At 46.8% G+C, this 22,532-nt stretch overlaps 1 protein-coding gene across 1 annotated transcript in view; it reads right to left on the reverse strand.

Annotated features, from left to right (window-relative positions):
• Positions 1-435: 435 nt before the first annotated feature.
• The window catches only part of USP35 (ubiquitin specific peptidase 35), a 64,279-nt gene continuing 42,182 nt past the window's right edge, over positions 436-22,532 (reverse strand). Inside the window, exons 8-12 of the mRNA XM_070783006.1 lie at positions 5,683-5,776; positions 4,673-4,779; positions 3,789-4,224; positions 2,715-3,692; positions 436-1,494 (exon numbers count right to left, since the gene is read on the reverse strand). Coding sequence (XP_070639107.1) covers positions 1,327-1,494; positions 2,715-3,692; positions 3,789-4,224; positions 4,673-4,779; positions 5,683-5,776 — 1,783 coding nt within the window. The 3' untranslated portion in view covers positions 436-1,326. The remainder of the gene's footprint in view (positions 1,495-2,714; positions 3,693-3,788; positions 4,225-4,672; positions 4,780-5,682; positions 5,777-22,532) is intronic.

The following is a 22,532-nucleotide window of genomic DNA, read 5'->3' on the forward strand; positions in this document are numbered from 1 at the left end:
GCTCAGCTCTTCCACTGTAGCCCAGGAAGCCCCCGGCCAGGCCGTCACTGTGCCAGGTTCCCAGATGGGCAGGCCCTGAGGGCTGCAGGCTGCTTTGCTCCTGGCCTGAGCCCACTCACCCAGGTTCTCCGGGGTAAGAAAGGAGTGTGGGAGCAGCCGCGAGCTCCAGGCATCCAGGAGCTGATAGATGAATCCGTCTACAGCGTCCTGTCTGGGTGGCCCCAGCCTGTGCACCCATCCCTCCAGAGTCAACCCCCCCTAATCTGGGCACATCCCGGCCACCAGGCCTCACATTTACACAGCACTTCTGTGCAGGGCACACTCACCTCCCTGGTGCAGCATGCAGGTCGGCAGGGCAAGGGGGTGTCCCTGCCTTCCTGCCCAGAGACCGCGAGAAGCCATGGCTAGAGCGGGAAGAACGACAGCTTTGAAGGCTTCAGAGAACCTCTTTTTATTCCTGTTTGACACTCTGGTTCTCTCCGCTCCGTTTAGAAAGGGTACAGCAGTGTCAGGGCACAACGCGGGCAGTATCTGCTCCCCACCAGCCCCGGGGACCGTGACCAACAGCTGAGGCGCTGAGCCAGCCAGCGTCCCTCAGGACAGACGTCGTGAGACACACACACACACACACACCTGCAGTAAAATAAGGACTCTCTCTCGTACCCAGAAGGGGGCATTCTCAGGCACTGAGGCAGGAGAGGGGGCTAAGCGGCCGTCCTTCCCCTCTGCATTGCTCGCGGGGAGGGGGCGGGGGTGCCTCTCTAATCCCGCGCCAGCCTGCTTCCCACCTGCGCGCCTCACAAGAGGACAGCGTCGGCACCCACACACACCGCCTCAGTCCCCTCGGAGAAGCAAGATGCGGCCGGAGGGGCGACACGCAGCCCCTTGTTTATGCTGGGGCTGGGACCCTCCTCAGGTCTGTGCTATAGACACACAGGATTGTCGTCTGAAAGGAGCTGGACGGGAACTGCTACTTGATGGCAAACACGGGGCAGGAGCTGAGGCCCAGGGAGTGTCCATCTCGGCTTCTCCAAGCTGACCACAACTCTCAGGTGCAAGTCTTAAGGGGGCCGATCCCAGCGTGGGGGCCCGAGGGCAGTTTAAGGGGCTCGGGTCTCACCTCCGCCTCTGAGTCTCTGTGCCTGCCAGGCTGAGGTCGGCAGCCCCTGCTCCATCGCTCTCGCCCTTGGAAGGGGCTGCCTCCATGGCCTCCCCCAGACCCCACCTGGCTGAGCGCCTCTGCCCGGGACCTGGGCCCCCCACCCCGAGGTTGGCTGTGGCACCCCACAAGCGAGATCGGGCTGAGGGGTGGGTCGAAGGTTCCCATCAGAAGACCAGTCTGTTAAAGTCACCACCGCTGCCACCTGCAGGGCCGCAGCCCCCAGGAGGGCCTTTGTCCTCGTCTTTGTCGTCGTCAAAGCCCCTCCGCCAGTGTGGGGACGCGGGGAGCGCGGAGATGTAGGCCGCCCTGCTCCGCGCCTCCTTCTCCTGCTCCTGGAAACAGATGGGGATGGAGCAGGAGGCTTCAAACGTAGGCTCTGAAGCCACAGTGCCCCCTTCACCACCCACCCCACCTCCCGCGGCCACCCAGCCCTTCGGAGCTTCACCCCTGGGGAGGGCCCCAGAGCCGGGCACAGAGGAGAGCCCCAGCTTCCCCCCAAGGGCACTCCTGCTCAGCCGGAGGATGGGAGGGCCGGACCCACAGCCATCCTGTATCTAGGCTTTGAAACCATTCCTCCTCCCCTCCCAGTATAAGCCCCCAGCACCCTGGAGAAAAGGAACTCACTTCCACTGACTAGACTGAACTCCCAGCACCTCACTTCTACTGAGGTGAACTTCCACTACTAGACTGAACAGCGGACAGGGGCCTCAGGTGGCACCTGGAGGAGACAGTCTAGAGACTTCAAAGGTCACCTCCTGCCCCACCAGGACCTCTCTGCAGGCTTCTTTCCTGTCGAGGCAGGAGGGACAGACTCTGCCGAGGAGAAAGCTCTCCCTCCTGCCGCGCTGGGGCCTGCCCTGGAGACCCCTCACCACTGGCCCCAGACCCACCTCCCCCTGAAGGACTCGGCGGAAATGGAAAAGCAGACCCAGTGTCCCCACCTAGGTGCTGCAGGCCAGGGTCCAGGTGTGACCACCCAGCTGTTTACGGCAGCATGCCTCACGCTGCTCAGAGCCCTGGCTGTTTCACTGCTAAGTGATGCCACCCTAGACTCTTTGGAGTTGGCACAGTGAGACGGCAACCCTCCCAAAGGCCTTTCCCACCCACTCGTATCCACTACTCATGGAGCCCCTCCTCCAGCACACGACAGCTTGATAAAGAAACGGTCCTTCCTAATATGTGTTGAAAAGACCCTGATGCCGGGAAAGATTGAAGGCAGGAGGAGAAGGGGACGACAGAGGATGAGATGCCTGGATGGCATCACTGACTCGATGGACATGAGTCTGAGTGAACTCCGGGAGTTGGTGATGGACAGGGAGGCCTGGTGTGCTGTGGGTTCATGGGGTCACAAAGAGTCAGACATGACTGAGCGACTGAACTGAACTGAATGTGTGTCCCTCTAAAGCAGGAGGTCTGTCTGGCGCACTGATTTTTTTTTCCCCAGCACTGAGTGAGGTGAGTGGATCAAAGGAAAAAGGAAAAGACTCTGAGAGAGGAGCAGCAACTTAATCCGAGCCAGTGGGCTGCTGGAAGCCCGTGGGGGTCTGCTCACCTGCAGAAAAAGAATGTTGTCTTTGGAAATGGCTTCCATCAAGTCCTTGTGGAGGGTGGGCTCTGCCCGGGTGCGGGGTGAGCCAGGCTCGGCCTCGGACCCCTCCTCGGGTCGCTGCCGGTAGAAGAGCACGTAGGCCGTGTCCTTGGGGAAGAAGGAGGTGACGTTGCTGACAGACTCGAAGGAGGAGAAGGACACCCGGGTGTCGTTGAACAGGTACCACTGGTTGTCGGGCTCCGGCCGCTCGGCGGCTCCCAGGGCCGGGGCGGGCCGGGCGGCGCCCTCGCGGGCGTAGCAGTAGTAGTGGCCGCTCTCGGAGGACAGCCCCGAGTGCACCACCACGCTGCACAGGTCGTAGGCCTGGCCCCGGCCCCCGGCCAGCGGCAGGCGCAGCAGCAGGGGCACAGACACGTCGTCCAGGATCTTGCGGCGCCGCATGGTGCGCAGGTCGAAGGAGAAGCGCAGCAGCGTCAGGATGAGGTAGCGCGGGCCCTGGCTCAGCTCCACCACCTTCTCGGCATCCTGCAGGGACGCGCACGACTCGCAGTGGTAGCGGTTCTCTGACGTCAGCCTCTCGGGCGACAGGAAGTAGTTGACCAGGTCCAGGACCGAGCGGGAGCCGTCCCCGGAGGCGGCCGCAGCACTCTGGAGGGTCCCTGGGCCCGGGCCGGCAGCCGCCTCCTCCCCATCAGCCGCCGCCTCCTTCTCCTCCTGGGCCTCCTTCTCTTTCTCCTCCACCTTCTCTTCCTCCTCCACCTTCTCCTTCACTTTCTTCTTCACCTCCTCCTCCTTGTCCTGGGCCGCCCTCTCCTCCTCCATCTCCTTTTCCTTCTCCTCTTCCACCTTCTTCTCCTCCTCCACCTTCTCCTTCTCCTCCTCCACCTTCTCCTTCTCCTCCTGGGCTGCCCTCTCCTCCTCCTCCTCCTCCACCTTCTCCTTTACTTTCTCCTCCTCCTTTACCTTCTCCTCCTCCTCCACCTTCTCCTCCACCTCCGCCTTCACCTTCTCCTCCTCCTCCTCCTCCTCCTCCTCTCCCGCCGCCTCCTCCTCCTCTGTGCTCTCCCCTCTCTCCACCTTCTCCTCCTGCCCGCTCTGCCCCCCGAGGCCATGGGGGCCCAGGCCTTCCATGTCCAGGATGGTGGGGGGGACGCCCCCCGTGATGCAGTGCTTCCTCTGCCTCCGAGGCCCGGCGCTGCCTGGCTCCTGGGCGCCAGCGTCCTCCGCGGGGAGCATCACTGAGCCCAGGCGGCGGCGGCGGTGGTGGTGATGGTGGTGGTGGCGGCGGCAGCGCTCGGGCGGGGGGAAGGCGAGTGAGAGGTCCGTGAAGGCCTCCTCCCTGGAGGAGACGTTGAGGCAGCGGAGGCAGCATATCCGAGTCACGATCTTGCCCCCGAACATCTTCTCCACGGAGGTGGCGCTCGGGCCGGGGGGCTCCTCTGGCGGGGAGGGCGAGCTCGACTGCTTGAGCTTCTGGCAGATCCTCGTCCCGGTCTTCTCCTCTTCGTGCAGCCTGGCGCGGGGAGCAAAGGGCTTTCGTCCACACGCATGGGTCACACACGTTTATACACGTGCAGGAGATGGCACAGGGAACACACTTGCACGTGTTCTCAGGACAAGCACGCACGCTATATACTTAAACCTGCATAAAGCTCACAAACCTGCCACAAAAAGCTGTGCACGTGCCCCCAGAGCGCTGATGAGAAAACACACAGGTACACACTCAGGCAAGCACAGTGTACATACACACACTTACCCTCCCCGGACATGCTTCCCCTCAGCACCTCCAGAACGTGCCCCCACCCGCAGCCCCTGTCCCCATCTTCTCCAAGCCTTCCACAAGCACCGGGCCACAGCCCAGTTTCCAGGAAGAGACAGCGCCGCCCAGGGGCATGGGGCTTCCCCCCAGCACCCTCTGCAGACACGGAGCCCTGAGCAGAGCCAGGCCCCGTCTCCCCTACCGATCCAGCAGGTACTTCAGGTACTCCGAGCAGTCCTGCTGGGTGCCGGGGCTGAACCAGGGTGTCCAGGATGCAGAAAGGAAGTTCTCTGGAGAAATGGCGGGACGCTGCAACCAAAGCGGGAGAGAGACAAGTCAGGAGCTGGGGGGCCACTCACCAACCAGCTCCACAGCGTGCCGGGCCTGAGGGTCACCCTGGGGAGTCACTGCCTCAAACTCCCAGCCTCCCCATTCATTCCCAGCTGTCCGTCCCTGACTTCTCCCATCCTTCCAAGTCCATGCCACCTAAGAGCATGGCATCCACATAGAGGATGTGTTTTTCTTCCCTTGTTTGTTGCCATTCCCTCTGCCTGAAACACCCTTTCCCCTATCAGAAGCTTAGCTTAGAGTTCAAGTCCCAGATGCACGGTCCCCTGTCCCACGCAGTCCTCCAAGGGCCACCATCCCCCTCATGATCAGCCTCCCCTACCCTGCGTGGAAACCACACACGCCTCGTTCTCTGCTTAAGCACTACAGTTCCAGTCTACAGGTCCATCTTCCCCACCAGACTGCGCCCTGTGAAAGCATGACTGGCTGATGCACCTCTGTGCCCCCGCCCCTGCAGAGGGCCTGGTGTGATGCCTGGTCAAGGCCTTTAGGTTCCATGAGGGCAGAGGCAGTGAATTGAACAAATACAGCCCTCAGGGTGCCTGGCAGTGTGAGTGCTCCAAAATGACAGCCAGCCAACAGAGCAACACCTCATACGGTGAACTGGATCACCGACGGGAGCGAAGTGGGCAGCACCGCACAGGGGGGCTCTGCTGGCTCGCCCTCTCCTGCCCAGTCAGGGCACTGAGCCGGCCCCATGGGCTCTGCCCTTGAACCCACGCCCGCCTGGACTGGGGCCCAACAGCTTACAGCAAGCAGGGGCCTGGAGGCAGGTGCAGGCGGGTTCCGGTGAAGGCGAGGCATCAGACCAGGCCTCCTCTCCAGCATGCCCCACACCCCCCAGCCCGCTCCCCCTGCACTCACCTGGCTGTGCTCCAGGAAGGCGAAGAGCCACTGCAGCTTCGTCATCAAGGGCTGCGAGTTGTTTTCGGTCAAACGGAGCACACAGTGTCTGAAACTTCAAAACAGAGCACCCAGAGTTAAGCCGGGGCACCCAAAGAGCCTCTAACTCACCCACACTGTGGCAACCCAAGGCCTCCAGGCCACAGGCAGGACAGACACTTGTAGCTCAACTCAGCCAGAATCCGGGCAGGGGGGCAGGTGAACAACTCGATTTGGACAATTAAATGACCCCTGCCATCCCCCTTCCAGTTCTAACAGCCCCTGGCTCCAAGAGCTCAATGTCCTAAGGTTCTAATATCTGAACTCTCAGACATGCTCCAGAGTCCATGCCAGTATCACCACCAGCCGCGCACACCCTCCGCCCTGCGTCCCTGGGTGATGGTGTTCAGACCGTCCAGAGTAGCAGGCCCCTACTCCAACCAGAGCCCCTTCCACTAGGACCACCCCCAAGTTGTTCCTCTTTCCTCAAATGAGCGAGGCAGGGGTCAATGTGAAGAATATGCTGAAAAAAAGAGGGCGCTGTGGGGGTAGACTGGGGCTCTTGACACGTCTGATCCTATGGGAGACGAGAAGAAGCCCTTCCTGACAACCACATCCCCTGGAACAACCCAGTTCCCAGGCCCCAGCTGAGCTCCTGTTCTCACAAAAAGCTCTGAGCATACAGGGGCAGTGTAACCAAAGTGTGGTCCACTTAGCAGGCTGTGACAAAGCAAGTTTGGAGAGAGCATTTAGAAACTTGTATAGTGATTTGACACCACTGTTATACAGACACATGATCATCACCTAGTAAGTCACTGCATTATATTGTACAAAAGTAGGAGTCTACAGCAGACTGGAAATCCAAAAACAAAACAAAGCTAGTCCTTCCCCAGGCAGCTTGAGAACCACAGCAGCAGTGGTGTCAGGAAGTCCTGGAGTTCAGCTCCAACCTCGTTCCCCTGGAGCTGAAGCTGAGAGGACAAACTGCCTGGAGCTCCTCCCACAGCCAAAAACAAGCCTTACTTTGAGACTTGTCAAAAAGATGCTGAAGTGTGGTACTGGTCAAAGAACAGGGGAACCGATAAATAGAATAAAGAGCCCAGAAACAGATCCCCATAAACACAGTCAAGTGATCTTTAATAAAGGAGCAAAGGCAGTAGAATGGGGCAGACACACTCTGGTCAACAAAATGGTACTGGAACAAGTACACGTCCCCCACCAAAAAAAAGGAATCTGAACACAAACCCTACACCCACCACAAAAGTTAACTCAAAATGGATCATAAAATGCTCAAGTATAAAACTCCTAGAAAACAACAAGAGAAAACCTAATGACCTTGAGTGTGGTGAATACCTTTTTAGAAAAATCACCAAAATAATAAGCCAAATTTCATTAAAGTTAAAATTTTTCTGTTACAGTATCAAGAGAATTCCAGAAAAAGATCTACTTCTGATTCATTGACTACAGTAAAGCCTAGCCAATGAAGGCTTTGACTGTATAAATCACAACAAACTGTGGAAAATTCTTAAAGAGATGGAAATAACAGACCACCTTACCTGCCTGAGAAACCCGTGTGCATGCAGGTCAAGAAGCAACAGTTAGAACTGGATATGGAACAATGGACTGGTTCAAAATTGGGAAAGAAGTACATCAAGGCTGTTTATTATTGTCACCCTGTTTATTTAACTTCTATTCAGAGTTACATCATGTGAAATGCTGGGCTGGATGAAGCTCAAGCTGGAATGAAGATTGCCAAGAAAAATATCAATAACCTCAGATATGCAGATGACACCACCCCTATGGCAGAAAGCAAGGAGTAAAGAGCTTCTTGATGAAGGTGAATGAAGACAGTGAAAAAGCTGGCTTAAAACTCAGCATTCAGAAAAACCTTAAGATCATGGCATCCAGTCCCATTACTTCATGGCAAATACATTGGGGAAACAATGGAAACTCTGACAGACTTTATTTTCTTGGGCTCCAAAATCACCACAGACAGTGATTGCATCCTTGAAATTAAAAGACACTTGCTCCTTGGAAGAAAAGCTATGACAAACCTAGACAGCATATTAAAAAGCAGACACATTACTTTGCCGACAAAGGTCTGTATAGTCAAATTATGGTTTTCCAACTAGTCATGTACAGATGTGAGAGTTGGACCACAAAGAAGGCTCAGCAGCGAAGAATTGATGCTTTCTAACTGTGGTGTCGGAGAACTCTTCAGAGTCCCTTGGACAGCAAGGAAATCACACCAATCCTAAAGGAAATCAACCCTGAATATTCATTGGAAGGACTAATGCTGAAGCTCCAATACTTTGGCCACCTGATGAAAAGAGCTGACTCATTAGAAAAGACCCTGATGCTGGGAAAGACTGAAGGCAGGAGGAGAAGGGGACGACAGAGGATGAGATGGTTGGATGGCATCACCGACTCGATGGATGTGAGTTTGAGGAAACTCCGGGAGATGGTGAAGGACAGGGAAAGTTGGTATGCTGCAGTAAATGGCGTCACCAAGAGTCAGACACGGCCGAGCCACTGAACAACAACAACAACCTACTAGAAAGGCCAAAATCCATACACTATAGACAGTACGTATAAAACAGACAACTAATGAGATCCTATTGTACAGCTCCGGGGACTCTACTCAGTGCTCTAATTAGATCCTATTGTACAGCTCCGGGAACTCTGCTCAGTGCTCTAATTAGATCCTATTGTACAGCTCCGGGAACTCTGCTCAGTGCTCTGCGGTGACCTACGTGAGAAGGAAATCCAAAAAAGAGGGGGTAAATATATACATATAGTTGATTCACTCTGCTGTACAGTAGGAACTAACACAACATTAGCAAGCGACTATATTCCAGTAAGTACTACTTTTTTAAAAAAAGAAAGGCCAAAATCCTGAACACTGACAACACCAAATGCTAGCAAGGACAGGGAGCAACAGGAATTCTCATTTATTGCTGGTGGAAATGTAAAATAGTATAGCTACCTTGGAAGAAAGTTTTCCAATTTCTTACACAACCAGATATACTCTCACCATCCCATGCAGCGATCATACTCTTTGGTATCTACCCTAAGGAGGTGAAACCTTATGTCCACACAAACACTTCCACAAGTATGTTGATGCACGCTTTATTCATAACTGCCAACTTTGAAGCAACAAAATATCCTATATCCTTCAACAGGTTAATGGATAAATGGAACTGTGGTACATCCTGACACTGGACATTTTCCAGTGCTAAAAAGAAATGAGCTCTCAAGCCATGAAAAGAAATGGAGGAACTTTAAATGCATATTACTAAGTTAAAAAACTCAATCTGAAAAGACTACATACTATATGATTCCAATTGTATGATTCTGAAAAAGGCAAAACTATGAAAACAGTAAAAAGGTTGCCAGGAGTTGGAAGGGGATGAACAGATAGAGCAGAGGATTTTTAGGGTAGTGAAAATACACTAAATGAACCTCTGGGACAACATTAAACACACCAACATTTGCATTACAGGGTCCCAGAAGGAGAAGAGAGAGAAAAGGCCTGAGAAAATATTTTAAGAGGTAATAGCTGAAAACTTCCCTAATATGGGAAAGGAAAAAGTCCCATACAGGATAAACCCAAGGAGGAACACACTGAGACATATATTAATCAAACTGACAAAAGTTAAAGACAGAAAATATTAAAAACAAGGGGAAAGCAACAAATAACATAAAATGGTATCCCCATACCTTTATCAGCTGATTTTTCAGCAGAAACTCTGCCGGCCAGAAGGGAGTGGTATGGGATAGCTAAGGTGATAAAAGGGAGAAAACTGCAATCAAGAACACTCTACCCAGCAAGGCTCTCGTTCAGATTTGACAGAGAAATCAAAAGTTTTATAGACAAGCAAAAACTAGGAGAATCTAGCACCACCAAACCAGCTTTACAACGAATGTTAAAGGAATTTCTCTAGGCAGAAAAGGCTACAACTAGAAACAAGAAAATTATGAACGGGACAGTCCATTGGTAAAGGCAAACATACAAAAAGGTAAGAAATCATCTACCCACAAATATGACATCAAGACCAGCAAACGTTAAGAGGAGAGCAGAAATGCAGCATATTGGAAATGCATGGGAAATTAACAGACTAGCAACTTAAAAAACAATCTGGTAGAGACTGTTATATCAAAACCTCATAGTAACTGCAAACCAAAAATCTACACTACATACACTCATAAAAAAAGAAAAAGGAATCCAAACTCCACACTAAAGATAGTCAACAAATCACAAGAGAAGAAAGCAAAGAAGATGGGAAGGGAAAAGACCTACAAAAACAAAGTCAAAACAACAAAATGGCGATAAGAACATTCATATTGATAATTACCTTAAATATAAATGGATTAAATGCTCCAGCCAAAAGACACAGACTGGCTGAATGGATGCAAAACGAGTCCCATATATATACTGTCTACAAGAAACTCACTTCAGATCTGGGGACACATATGACTGAAAATGAAGAGATGGAAAAAGGGATTCCATGCAAATAAAAATCAAAAGAAAGCTGGAGTAGCTCATCAGACAAAACAGACTTCAAAATGAAGACTGTTATAAGAGACAAATGGAGAAGGCAATGGCAACCCACTCCAGTACTGTTGCCTGGAAAATCCCATGGATGGAGGAGCCTGGTGGGCCACAGTCCATGGGGTCGCGAAGAGTCAGACACAACTGAGCGACTTCACTTTCTCTTTTCACTTTCATTCATTGGAGAAGGAAATGGCAACCCACTCCAGTGTTCTTGCCTGGAGGATCCCAGGGGTGGCGGAGCCTGGTGGGCTGCCGTCTATGGGGTCGCCCAGAGTCGGACACGAGTGAAGCGACTTAGCATAGCATAGCATAGCATAAGAGACAAAGAAGGACACTGCATAATGATCAAGGGATCAATCCAAGATCTAACTACTATAAATATGTGTGCCCAGCACAGGAGCACCTCAATATATAAGGCAAATGCTTACATTACAGCCATAAAAGGAGAAACCAACTGCAGTACAAGAATAGGAGAGGACACTAACCCTCCCCACACACTTTAATCAAGGGACAGATCATCCAAACAGAAGATTAATAGAGAAATAACGGCCTTGCATGACATATTAGACAAAATGGACTTAATTGATATTCATAGAGCATTCTATCCAAAAGAAAAATACAAATTCTTTTTCAAGTGCAGGTGGAACTTCTCCAGGATTGACCACATGCTGGGCCACAAGGCAAGCCTTGGTAAATTTAAGAAAACTTGTAATCATATCAAGCATCTTTTCTGACCACAACACTAGGGATTAGAAGTACTGACCACAGGGAGAGATCAAGATGTTGGAGTAGTAGGACATGAAGCTCACCCTCTGCCACAAATACACCTATATGTGAAATGATCCTCACAGAATATCTACTGAACACTGGCAGAAGACCTCAGACAGGCTAAAAGGGCAAAAAAAAATCTCCATGTAACTGGGTAGGGAAAAAAAGCAAGCAAGCAAGACAGGAATTGGGATGGGATGTTTACCACTGGGCGGGAGCTATAAAGGAGGAAAGACTTCTGCAACCTGGGAAGCCTCCTGACTGGCAAGGAGGTCAGCCAGGATGGAAGGGGAGCCTCACGGCCTCAGAGGAGAGCGCAGCGGCCTGTTCGTGGCAGCCAGAGCAGAGGAAGAACTGCACAGATGGTCAGTACCACCAGGCACTCCCCAGCCTGACATGCAGGTCCACTGGAGCTGGCAGCAGGGAGTGCTGGAACTCAGGCTCCAGGTATCAGAAGTGGGGAGAGGACTGGGGCTGGAATCCAGTGTGACTACACCTGGGGGTGTATGACTACCAGTCCATGGCAAGTAGATACAGGAAGGGGTTACCGTGCTTGAAAACCAGGGTAACGACAAATCAAAAACATACAATAAATTCACACACACACCCACACACAAAGAAGGGAACTATAATACAAAAGAAAATCATCAAACCACAACAGGAAAAAGAAAGGGACAAAGAAGAAACATAAATCAACAGGGAGACTTCCCTGGTGGCCCAGTGGCTTAGACTCCATGCTCCCAATGCAGAGGGCCAGGCTCGATCCCTGATCAGGGAACTAAATCACACATCCACAGCTAGCAGTTTCCATACCACAACTAAAAGATAGCACACGCCGTGACAAAGACCCAGCACAGCCAAATGAATAAATGAACAGGAAAACAAGGTTTAAAATGGCAAAAAAAAAAAAATACAGATCTATAAATAATTACCTTGAATGCTTGAATGTCAATGGACTAAATATACTTCAATCAAAAGATACAGAATGGAAGGTTGGATGAAAAAACAAGAGCCTTCAATATGCTGCCTATAAGTGACCCACTTTAGGGCAAAGGACACACAAAGATTGAAAGTGGGGTGATGGGAAAATATATTTCATGCAAATAGAAATGAAAAGAAAGCAGGGGTGGCAATACTCTTATCAGACAAAACAGACTTCAAAACAAAGATCATAGAACATTGGCTAATACAAAACGTACCAATGTTTCCTTAGGACAGACTCCCAAGGCCATAGAAATAAAAATAAAATCAAATGAGACTTAATCAAACTTAAAAGTTTTTGCACAGCAAAGGAAATAAACAAAATGAAAATAATAACCTACAAAATGGAAGAAAATATTTGCAAACAATGTGACCAACGAGGGCTTAATATCCAAAATATATACAAATAGCTCATACAACTCAACAACCAAAAAAACAACCCAACAGAAAAACAGGCAGAAGACCAAAACAGACATTTCTCCAAAGTAGACAAACAGATGGCCAGTAGCATGAAAAAATGCTGTTAGGGAAATTAAATCAATAGTCTTGTTTAGGCTTCAGAGACAAAGCAGAGCAGACCTCTGACCTAGCTTTTCACCTGCCTGGACACTGCCCTGACTTTGAGTGCCCTGACTGCCTGCTGTGAATGCAAGACTTGAGGCACCACAGATAAGATCGGAGACAGGTTCTGAAATCGTTGAGCCCCTGGAGGGGTACTGGTCAACCAAGCGCCAGGCTTAACAAGATTCCAAGTTTTACAGGACAAAAAAATAGCATTGACATGAAACCAGAGCTGCAATTTGCTCACAGATTGATGGTATCAGTTTGCATCCAGGGATTAAAAGCAGGAACCCAAAACTGCAATTTTTGAAGTCTCACCCATGGAGCGGATGCACTAGCTGGGACCTTTTCCCAAAAACCTACCTGTTTGGTGATGTATCCCCTGCTGTTTCTATTTCTCTTTTCTTTTAATGTTAGTATACTGAAACCAAGCTAGATAATTCCCTAATAAATATTTGTATTACTTATTTGTATATAAGGAGTGGTTTATTTTGTTAACAAATCCTTTGAACCTGAGACGAAAGTGAAAACAAGACACTAGTTGGCTGAGTAGGATTTGTGAAACAAAACGCCCTCTTCAAGAAGAAAGAGATTAAGGTTGATGAAGAGTTTATTTCCAGATGGCAAGATTCACCTTATTGCTCGTCAGCTAATGAACGGTACATAGTCACTGGATTATGTGAGAATTGGAATCTTAAAAAGTGGTCCAAACCCTGAGCAGTTACTGAATGTTTGCGACTCGCACAGACTGAAAAAGGACAAGAATGTGACACTCTGGGTGAGACGCTGGATCCTCTTCTCTGCCTACTGTAAGGTACATGAAGCTAACTTAAAATTGTCTAAGAAGTTACAACTGGAAAAAGAATTATGAGATTTGTGAGGGCAACTGTCCATGCTACAATGCCAAAATGATACTGGCATTAAAAAAAAATTGGCATTAAATGTTCACTTTTAAGTAGGCTCTCCCTTGCGCCTGCCCACAGCTCTAACAGTGGCCCCCACTGCCCTCTCTCTCCTGTTTGTGCAGGTGTGGACTTCTACCTCCCCAACTCGCTGTCTCCCTCTCCATCAGCTAATCCCCTTCTAACTTCCCCTATCAGGGGAGTGAGGAGCCGAGCTTCCCCCACTCTAGCAAGTTTCTTTGCCCCTTCAGATTCTTCTGATCAAAGACCCCACCTCCCCAGGGGGACAATCCAAGATTTTTATCAGCCCATCTGCCCCTTTTATCACAGTCAATTTTAGCACTATTTGGTCTATATTTCAGCTGTAAAACTGTGACTATAGAAAGATGACTTTTTTTTTTTTGGACACAGGATGGCCATGATATTCTTTAGACTCTGGATTTTTTTTTCTCCTTGAAACTGCAAAACTGGTTCTTTTTGCATTTGCAGTTAAAACACAGGCAGCCTGTTAAAAAGCATTGCCTAGGGAATAGCTTGGTGGCTCAGACAGTCAAGAATCTGCCTGCCATTCAGGAGACCAAAGTTCGATCCCTGGGTCAGGAGATCCCCTGAAGAAGGAAATGGCAACCCACTCCAGTATTTTTGCCTGGAGAATCCCGTGGACAGAGGAGCCTGGCAGGCTAAAGCCCGCCACTCAGACACAACTGAGTGACTAAGCACTCACACAGGGAAAAGCTTGAAGTTAACCCTTGCATGTCCTTGAAATACACAGCCCACTTTGCCTGAAACCTCAGCCTTGGGTAAATTATAACTTCAAGCCAAGAAAGAAAGGGTTGGGGGGAGGGGTCAAAGAGACATTTTAAATCTCAAGCAGAAAACTATGACATCTCTGTCTGGATTTATGTATGTCTCAGTGTGTCTTTGTTTTGGATAATATTGCTGAGGTTAATCTGCATATGAACTCTAATTCAATTGACTTAAAGAAAAGTAAGCATTTACAAATCAAACAATTATAAGAGAAATCAACCTAAATGAATTTCAGGTTCACATGAACTGGGAAATAGTAAATATTTTATGGCTTCCCAGGTGGCTCTAGTGATAAAGCCTGCCAATGCAGGAGACATAAGAAACATGGGTTTGATCCCTGGGTCAGGAAGATACCCTAGCGGAGGAAATAGAAATCCATATATGGATGTGAGAGTTGGACTGTGAAGAAGGCTGAGCGCTGAAGAATTGATGCTTTTGAACTGTGGTGTTGGAGAAGACTCTTGAGAGTCCCTTGGACTGCAAGGACATCCAACCAGTCCATTCTGAAGGAGATCAGCCCTGGGATTTCTTTGGAAGGAATGATGCTAAAGCTGAAACTCCAATACTTTGGCCACCTCATGAAAAGAGTTGACTCATTGGAAAAGACTCTGATGCTGGGAGGGATTGGGGGCAAGAGGAGAAGGGGACGACAGAGGATGAGATGGCTGGATGGCATCACTGACTCAGTGGACGTGAGTCTGAGTGAACTCCTGGAGTTGGTGATGGGCAGGGAGGCCTGGCATGCTGCGATTCATGGGGTCCCAGAGTCGGACACGACTGAGTGACTGATCTGATCTGATTCTTGCCTGAAGAATCCCATGACCTGAGGAACCTGGTGGGCTACAGTCCATGGGGTCACAAAAAGTCAGACACAACTGAAGCAACTCATCATTAATGTTTATTTGCTAATCTAATTAAGACATGTCTTGAGTCATCAACACTGTGTAATACTTTCATTGTGCCTAGTTTAATGTAAGCTAAATTTGTCCATAAGGAAAGTAACTCAAGTGAAGAAACTTTTAAACAAAGAAAAATGTAAAAGAGACAGGAGCTTTTAGATAAATTCTATTAATTTATAAATGCTTCATTATGCTTTAGGAATATCTATCTAAAATAGTCTCTCCAGGTTGGAGTAACTTGAATTTCTAGAGTTGTGCTAAACTAATTGATGAAAGTTTACTGAATAGCTAGGTCATTTGCAAATAAAATAAGATTCTAAAATATTAATTACTGAACACTAACTTCCTCTTACAGAGAAACTAAAGAGATCCTGCACTATTAATGAGTATGTTTGGTGCCACCCTGAGCTTTTCTCTATAAGAAAGCAAATGTTTTTAGAAATTATCACTGGTATTTATGTTCACCAATTTACAGAATGCTAATATAAAGGACAGTTCAGGGTTGCTTAAGGATAGTAGGATGTGTGTTTTTAGTTTAAAAAAAAAAGTATGAAAATTGAAATTACATTTTATTAAGAAAAAAAGGTCTGACATACAGGTATCTGTTTCTAAATGAACAAAGTGATTTTTGTTTTTTTAAACAGAGGTTTATGGAAGACGGACCCCAAGAAAAGAGTTTTGTGCATAGTACAAATTTTCAGACATCTAATTGCCTTTGATAATGGATTTTAAGTTTCTTTACCTCTAAAGTGATCTGTTCTATGTTAACCTTCAAAATCTTTTGTTACTTTGGCCAAGTAAATAACTGTTTCACAGTGACCTATATGATCCTATCTAACTGAGTGTTATAAACCTTTTTTTATAGTTTTGGCAAAACTTTCTAAAATTAAATTCTCAGTTCAGTTCAGTTCAGTGGCTCAGTCGTGTCCGACTCTTTGCGACCCCATGGACTGCAGCACGCCAGGCCTCCCTGTCCATCACCAACCCCCGGAGTCTACCCAAACCCATGTCCATTGAGTCGGTGATGCCATCCAACCATCTTTGCCATCCAACCATCTCATCCTCTGTCATCCCCTTCTCCTCCTGCTTTCAACCTTTCCCAGCATCAGGGTTTTTTCAAATGAGTCAGCTCTTTGCATCAGGTGATCAAAGTATTGGAGTTTCAGCTTCAGCATCAGTCCTTCCAGTGAACATTCAGGACTGATTTCCTTTAGGATGGACTGGCTGGATCTCCTTGCAGTCCAAGGAACTCTCAAGAGTCTTCTCCAACACCACAGTTCAAAAGCATCAATTCTTCAGCATTCAGCTTTCTTTATGATCCAACTCTCACATCCACACATGACTACTGGAAAAACCAGAACCTTGACTAGACAGGCCTTTGTTGGCAAAGTAGTGTCTCTGCTTTTCAATATGCTGTCTAGGTTGGTCATAACTTTTCTTCCAAGGAGTAAGCGTCTTTTTATTTCATGGCTGCAGTCACCATCTGCAGTGATTTTGGAGCCCCAAAAAGTGAAAGTCTGACACTGTTTCCACTGTTTCTCCATCTATTTGCCATGAAATGATGGGACCAGATGCCATGATCTTAGTTTTCTGAATATTGAGCTTTAAGCCAACTTTTTGACTCTCCTCTTTCACTTTCATCAAAAGGCTCTTTAGTTCTTCTTCACTTTCTGCCATAAGGGTGGTGTCATCTGCATATCTGGGGTTATTGATATTTCTCTTGGCAATCTTGATTCCAGCTTGTGCTTCATCCAGCCCAGCATTTCTCATGATGTACTCTGCATATAATGAAGTTCTTTTGATCTCTAGCTGACTTTGGAGTGCTTTAGAGGGCCCCTGAGACATCCCAAAGAGAGATATTAAACTACCTGGGTTCATTTGACATGTTAAATTACATGAGAAGTATTGTTGGAGGAGTGACGAATCTTTGGTTATACTGTATGGCTGATTTACTAATATAGATATCCTAAAATTATGTGGAATTCATAAAGATCTGATATGTCCTGATAAAATGTTGTCAATTAAAATTCTACTTTTCATATGAAAGTGTTATGTGTCACAGCAATGACCAGGTTGCTTTGTCAACTGTAACATAATCAGATTTTAAACACGCCTTCTATGGTTTCATTCTGATGCCTTTGCAAAAATAATGCTACTTCTTCAAGATTTATAGAAAAGACTTTTTAAGAGAAACCAGATAAACACATTTTGTTATTAACAGTTAACACGGTACCAGACTGAAATTTGTTAAGAAAACAAAGTTTTCTTAGAATGCAGCTTTGGTAACAGATTGTGAATTTCTTTGCCTTTAACTTATTTATATTTGTTTTTAAAATCCTATTTTTTTAAATATCTTATCCCTTTGGTAAAGTAAATAAGTATTATTTCACAATGATCTCTGAAGATTATGGTACTCTGGTAAAGCACTGAACATAAAGCTCATTCTGCTTTGCTGTTGTTCAGTCGTTCAGTCGTGTCCGACTCTGTGCCACCCCATGGACAGCAGCACACCAGGCTTCCCTGGCTTTCACTATCTCCTGGAGCTTGCTCATACTCATGTCCACTGAGTCACTGATGTCATCCAACCATCTCATCCTCTGTCATCCCCTTCTCCACCTGCCTTCAAGCTTTCCCAGCACTCTCAGACTATTGCTATCCTGATGTCCTTAAAACATGGCAATAGTCTACTCCTAAATTCAGTTCAGTTCACTCGCTCAGTCATGTCTGACTCTTTGTGACCCCTTGGACTGCAACACACCAGACTTCCCTGTCAATCATCAACTCCCAGAGCTTCCTTAAACTCATGCCCATTGAGTCAGGGATGCTATCCAACCATCTCATCCAATGAGTCAGTTCTTCACATCAGGTGGCCACAGGTATTGGAGTTTCAGTCAACATCAGTCCTTCCAATGAATATTCAGGACTGATTTCCTTTAGGATGGACTGGTTGGATCTCCTTGCAGTCCAAGGGACTCTCAAGAGTCTTCTCCAACACCACAGTTCAAAAGCATTGATTCTTCAGCACTCAGCTTTCTTTATGGTCCAACTCTCACATCCATACATGACTACTGGAAAAACCACAGCCTTGACTAGACACACCTTTGTTGGCAAAGTAATGTCTCTGCTTTTTCATATGTTGTCTAGGTTGGTCATAGCTTTCTTCCAAGGAGCAAGCGTCTTTTAACTTCATGGCTGCAGTCACCATCTGCAGTGATTTTGGAGTCCCCAAAAATAAAGTCTGACACTGTTTCCATTATTTCCCCATCTATTTGCCATGAAGTGATGGGACTGGATGCCGCGATCTTAGTTTTCTGAATGTTGAGTTTTAAGCCAACTTCTTCACTCTCCTCTTTCAATTTCATCAAGAGGCTCTTTAGTTCTTCTTCACTTTCTGCCATAAGGGTGGTGTCATCTGCATATCTGAGGTTATTGATATTTCTCTTGGCAATCTTGATTCCAGCCTGTGCTTCATCCAGCCCAGCATTTCTCATGATGTACTCTGCATATGAGGTAGACAAGTAGGGTGACAATATACAGCCTTGACGTTTTCCTTTCCCAATTTGGAACCAGTCTGTTGTTCCATTTCCAGTTCTAACTGTTGCTTCTTGACCTGCATACAGATTTCTCAGGAAGCAGGTCAGGTGGTCTGGTATTCCCATCTCTTTAAGAATTTTCCACAGTTTGTTGTGATCCACATAGTGCTGCGGTTCATGGGGTTGCAAAGAGTAGGACACAATTGAGCGACTGAACTGAACTGAACACAGTCAAAGGCTTTGGCATAGTCAATAAAGCAGAAGTAAATGTTTTTCTGGAACTCTCTTACTTTTTCAATGATTCAATGGATGTTGACAACTTGATCTCTGGTTCCTCTGCTTTTCTAAATCCAGCTTGAACATCTGGAAGTTCATGGTTCACGTACTGTTGAAGCCTGGCTTGGAGAATTTTGAGTATTACTTTGCTAGCATGTGAGATGAGTGCAATTAAATTGGGGAGTTTAAAATGGGTAAGCAATAGCTGTAAATCAAACAGTCAGGGGCTATGGGAAACCCAAAACATCCACTTAGCTATTCTCTACTCCCTGACAAACTTCATTTTTATTTGATGGGACAAAGCCTTCCCTGGCTGCAGGGTTAAAACCCTTAACAATGAAAAATGTTTATGTTTCAAAGAACATTAAATTCCAGTTTTGTTACTCATTTCTCAGATATAGTTCCTTGTTGTTATAGTGTTTAAAATTTAATTAAGTTGTTAAAAGGACACTTTAAGTTTGTTTCTTATATCAGTAGTCAATCTTTGGATAAAGATCAGATGCTCCACGATCTACAACCAGGAGATTAACACTAAGTTAACACTAAGAATAACAGTAAGTTATTTACCTAAGTCAGATGACCTGGGGATATACCTAATGATAGTTCCTGGCTTAAATTCTTACTTGTGACCTTAGTAATAACGGCTAGCTATATTATGTTCTATGTCACTTGTTCCAGAAAATTGTCGTCTCTCACATTACCAAGTATATGACTGAGCTACTGATAAAAGGATGTATTTAGTTCCCCATGAAATCAATGGGTTTAATAATGTAACTCCAGATATGGGAAGAAGCAACAAGAGAGAATATTTTCCTGGTTCAAGAGGCTAATAAGATAGGTATGGTCTGGAGACTTTTTGGTATTCATGGGGCCTAGTCCAATGACAGCACACTGAGTGGCCTATCAATGAAATCCTGTCTAGACCTGGGAACGAGCCTTTCTAGCACCATGGGACACAATGGCCATGAAATGCCCCCAAAGCATAGTCATTTCTGTGGCTATGAAGGGCCCTGCTAACTGGAAACTGGCACTAGCAGACTGCCTCTGCAAAGATTAAACCACGGCCACTACACTGCTGACCTTCAACATTCCCTGAAAAGAATTCAGGGTGGATATCAGGAAGCAGGCGCTCACTCTGTGCTCCAGGAAAAAGGGAAAAAACAGGCCTTCAGATAGTCAGATGTTTTCAGGTAATGTTTTTTATCTTTTATGAGCCCAAATTCTTCAATCTTCTCATACTTAGAGAAACACTAACACCATGGTCCAATGTCTGGTCCTGTTTCTCCTGGCTGGCCTTTCTTCTAGTCACCTTGATAGCTCTTCTACTTTTATGCAGATTGATGATGACATCAGTTTGCATCCAAGGATTTCAAGCGTGAACCGCAAACTGCAATTTTTTAAGTCTCACCCATGGAGTGGACACGCTACTTGGGACCCTTCCCCAGCTGGGACTCCATACGTGCTGTGACACAGGACTTCCCAGCACTGTTTGAGTCTAGATGTTGGTCAAAATCCGATTTGGTGATGTATCCTCTGCTGTTTCTATTTCTCTTTTCTTTTAATGTTAGTATACTGAAAGTAAGCTAGATAATTCTCCAATAAATATTTGTATTATTTGTATAAAATAAAAGCTTATTTTGTTAACAAATTCTTTGAACCTGAGACGAAAGTGAAAACTTTCGGTAAAACATATGCTCAGTATCACTAATTATTAGAGAAACACAAACCAAATGGGGTACCACCACGTGCCAGTCAGAATGTCCATCATTAAAAAAGTGTACAGGGACTTCCCTGATGGTCCAGCGGTTAAGAATTTGCCTGCTGATGCAAAGGACACGGGTTCAAATCCTGCTCTGGGAACATTCCACATACCATAGAGCAACTAAGCCCACATGCCACAACTATTGAAGCCCACACACGCTAGAGGCCGCATGCCACAACTACAGAGCCCGACCCCAAGGGCTGAAACTACTGAAACCTAGGTACCCGACAGCCAGTGCTCTGCCACAGAAGAAGACGCCGCAATGAAAAGCCCCCACTCGATGTAACCGGAGAAAGCCCATGCATAGCAACGAAGACCCAGCACAGCCAAAAATAAATAATTAATCACTTTTCTTTTAAAAGCCTTCATATAACAAATGCCGGAGAGTGTGGAGAAAAGGGAATCCTCCTACCCTGTTGGTGGGAATGTAGGTTGCTGCAGCCACCGTGGAAAACAGTATGGAGGTTCCTCAGAAAAGTTAAAATAGAATTACTATATGATTCAGCAATTGCAATCCTGGGCATCTGTACAGACAAAACTATAATTCAAAAAGATATATGTACTCCTAAGTGCATAGCAACACCATTCACAATAGCCAGGACATGGAAATAACATAAATGTCCATCAACAAATGAATGGAATAAGAAAATGTGGTACATATATACAATGGAATACACTAATCAGCCATAAAGAGAACGAAATGATGCCATTTGCAGCAACAGGGATGTAACTAGAGATTATCATACTAAGTGAAATAAGTCAGAAAGAGAAAAACAAGTATCATAAGACACCACTTTTAAGTGGAATCTAAAATATAACACAAATGAACTTATATATGAAATAGAAAGAATCACAGACATAGAGAATAGACTGGTGACTGCCAAGAGGGACACTGGTGGAAGAAGAATGGATCGAGTTCTTGAGTTTAGCAGATGGAAACTGTTACATATGTAATGGATAAATACGGTCCTACTGTATAGTACAGGAACTATATTCAATATCCTGTGATAAACCATAATGGAAAAGAAGATGAAAAAGAATGTATAAACAAATTGAACCTACTTAAACTAAAAGGGTTTTGCATAGCAAAAGAAACTATAAATAAAATGAAAAGACAAACCACAGATTGGGAGAAAATATTTGCAAATGATGTGACTGACAAGGGATGGTTCTACAAAATTTACAAAGAGCTCATAAAGCTTAATATCATCAAAGCAAACCACCCAATCAAAAAATGGGCAGAAGGCCCAGACAGACATTTCTCCACAAAAGACATACAGGTGGCCAAGAGGCACATGAAAAGATGTTCAACATCACTAATTATTAGAGAAATGCAAATCAAAACTACAATGAAAGGATTGGTGCAAGATGGCAGAGTACAAGGATGTGTGCTCATCTTCTCCTGCTGCTGCTAAGGCGCTTCAGTCGTGTCCGACCCTGTGCGACCCCATAGACGGCAGCCCACCAGGCTCCACCCTCCCTGGGATTCTCTAGACAAGAACACTGGAGTGGGTTGCCATTTCCTTCCCCAATGCATGAAAATCGAAAAGTGAAAGTAAAGTTGCTCAGTCGTGTCCAACTCTCAGCAACCCCATGGACTGCAGCCTACCAGGCTCCTCTGTCAATGGGATTTTCCAGGCAAGAGTACTAGAGTGGGTTGCCATTGCCTTCTCCCATCTTCTCCTACCAGAGCACAAAAATTGCAACTAGCTGTTAAACCACCATTGACAGGAAGACACTGGAACCCACTAAAAAAAGATACCCTACATCCAAGAACTAAGGAGAAGC

The sequence above is a fragment of the Bos indicus genome, chromosome 29 (assembly GCF_029378745.1).
Source record: "Bos indicus isolate NIAB-ARS_2022 breed Sahiwal x Tharparkar chromosome 29, NIAB-ARS_B.indTharparkar_mat_pri_1.0, whole genome shotgun sequence".
NCBI lineage: Eukaryota > Metazoa > Chordata > Mammalia > Artiodactyla > Bovidae > Bos > Bos indicus.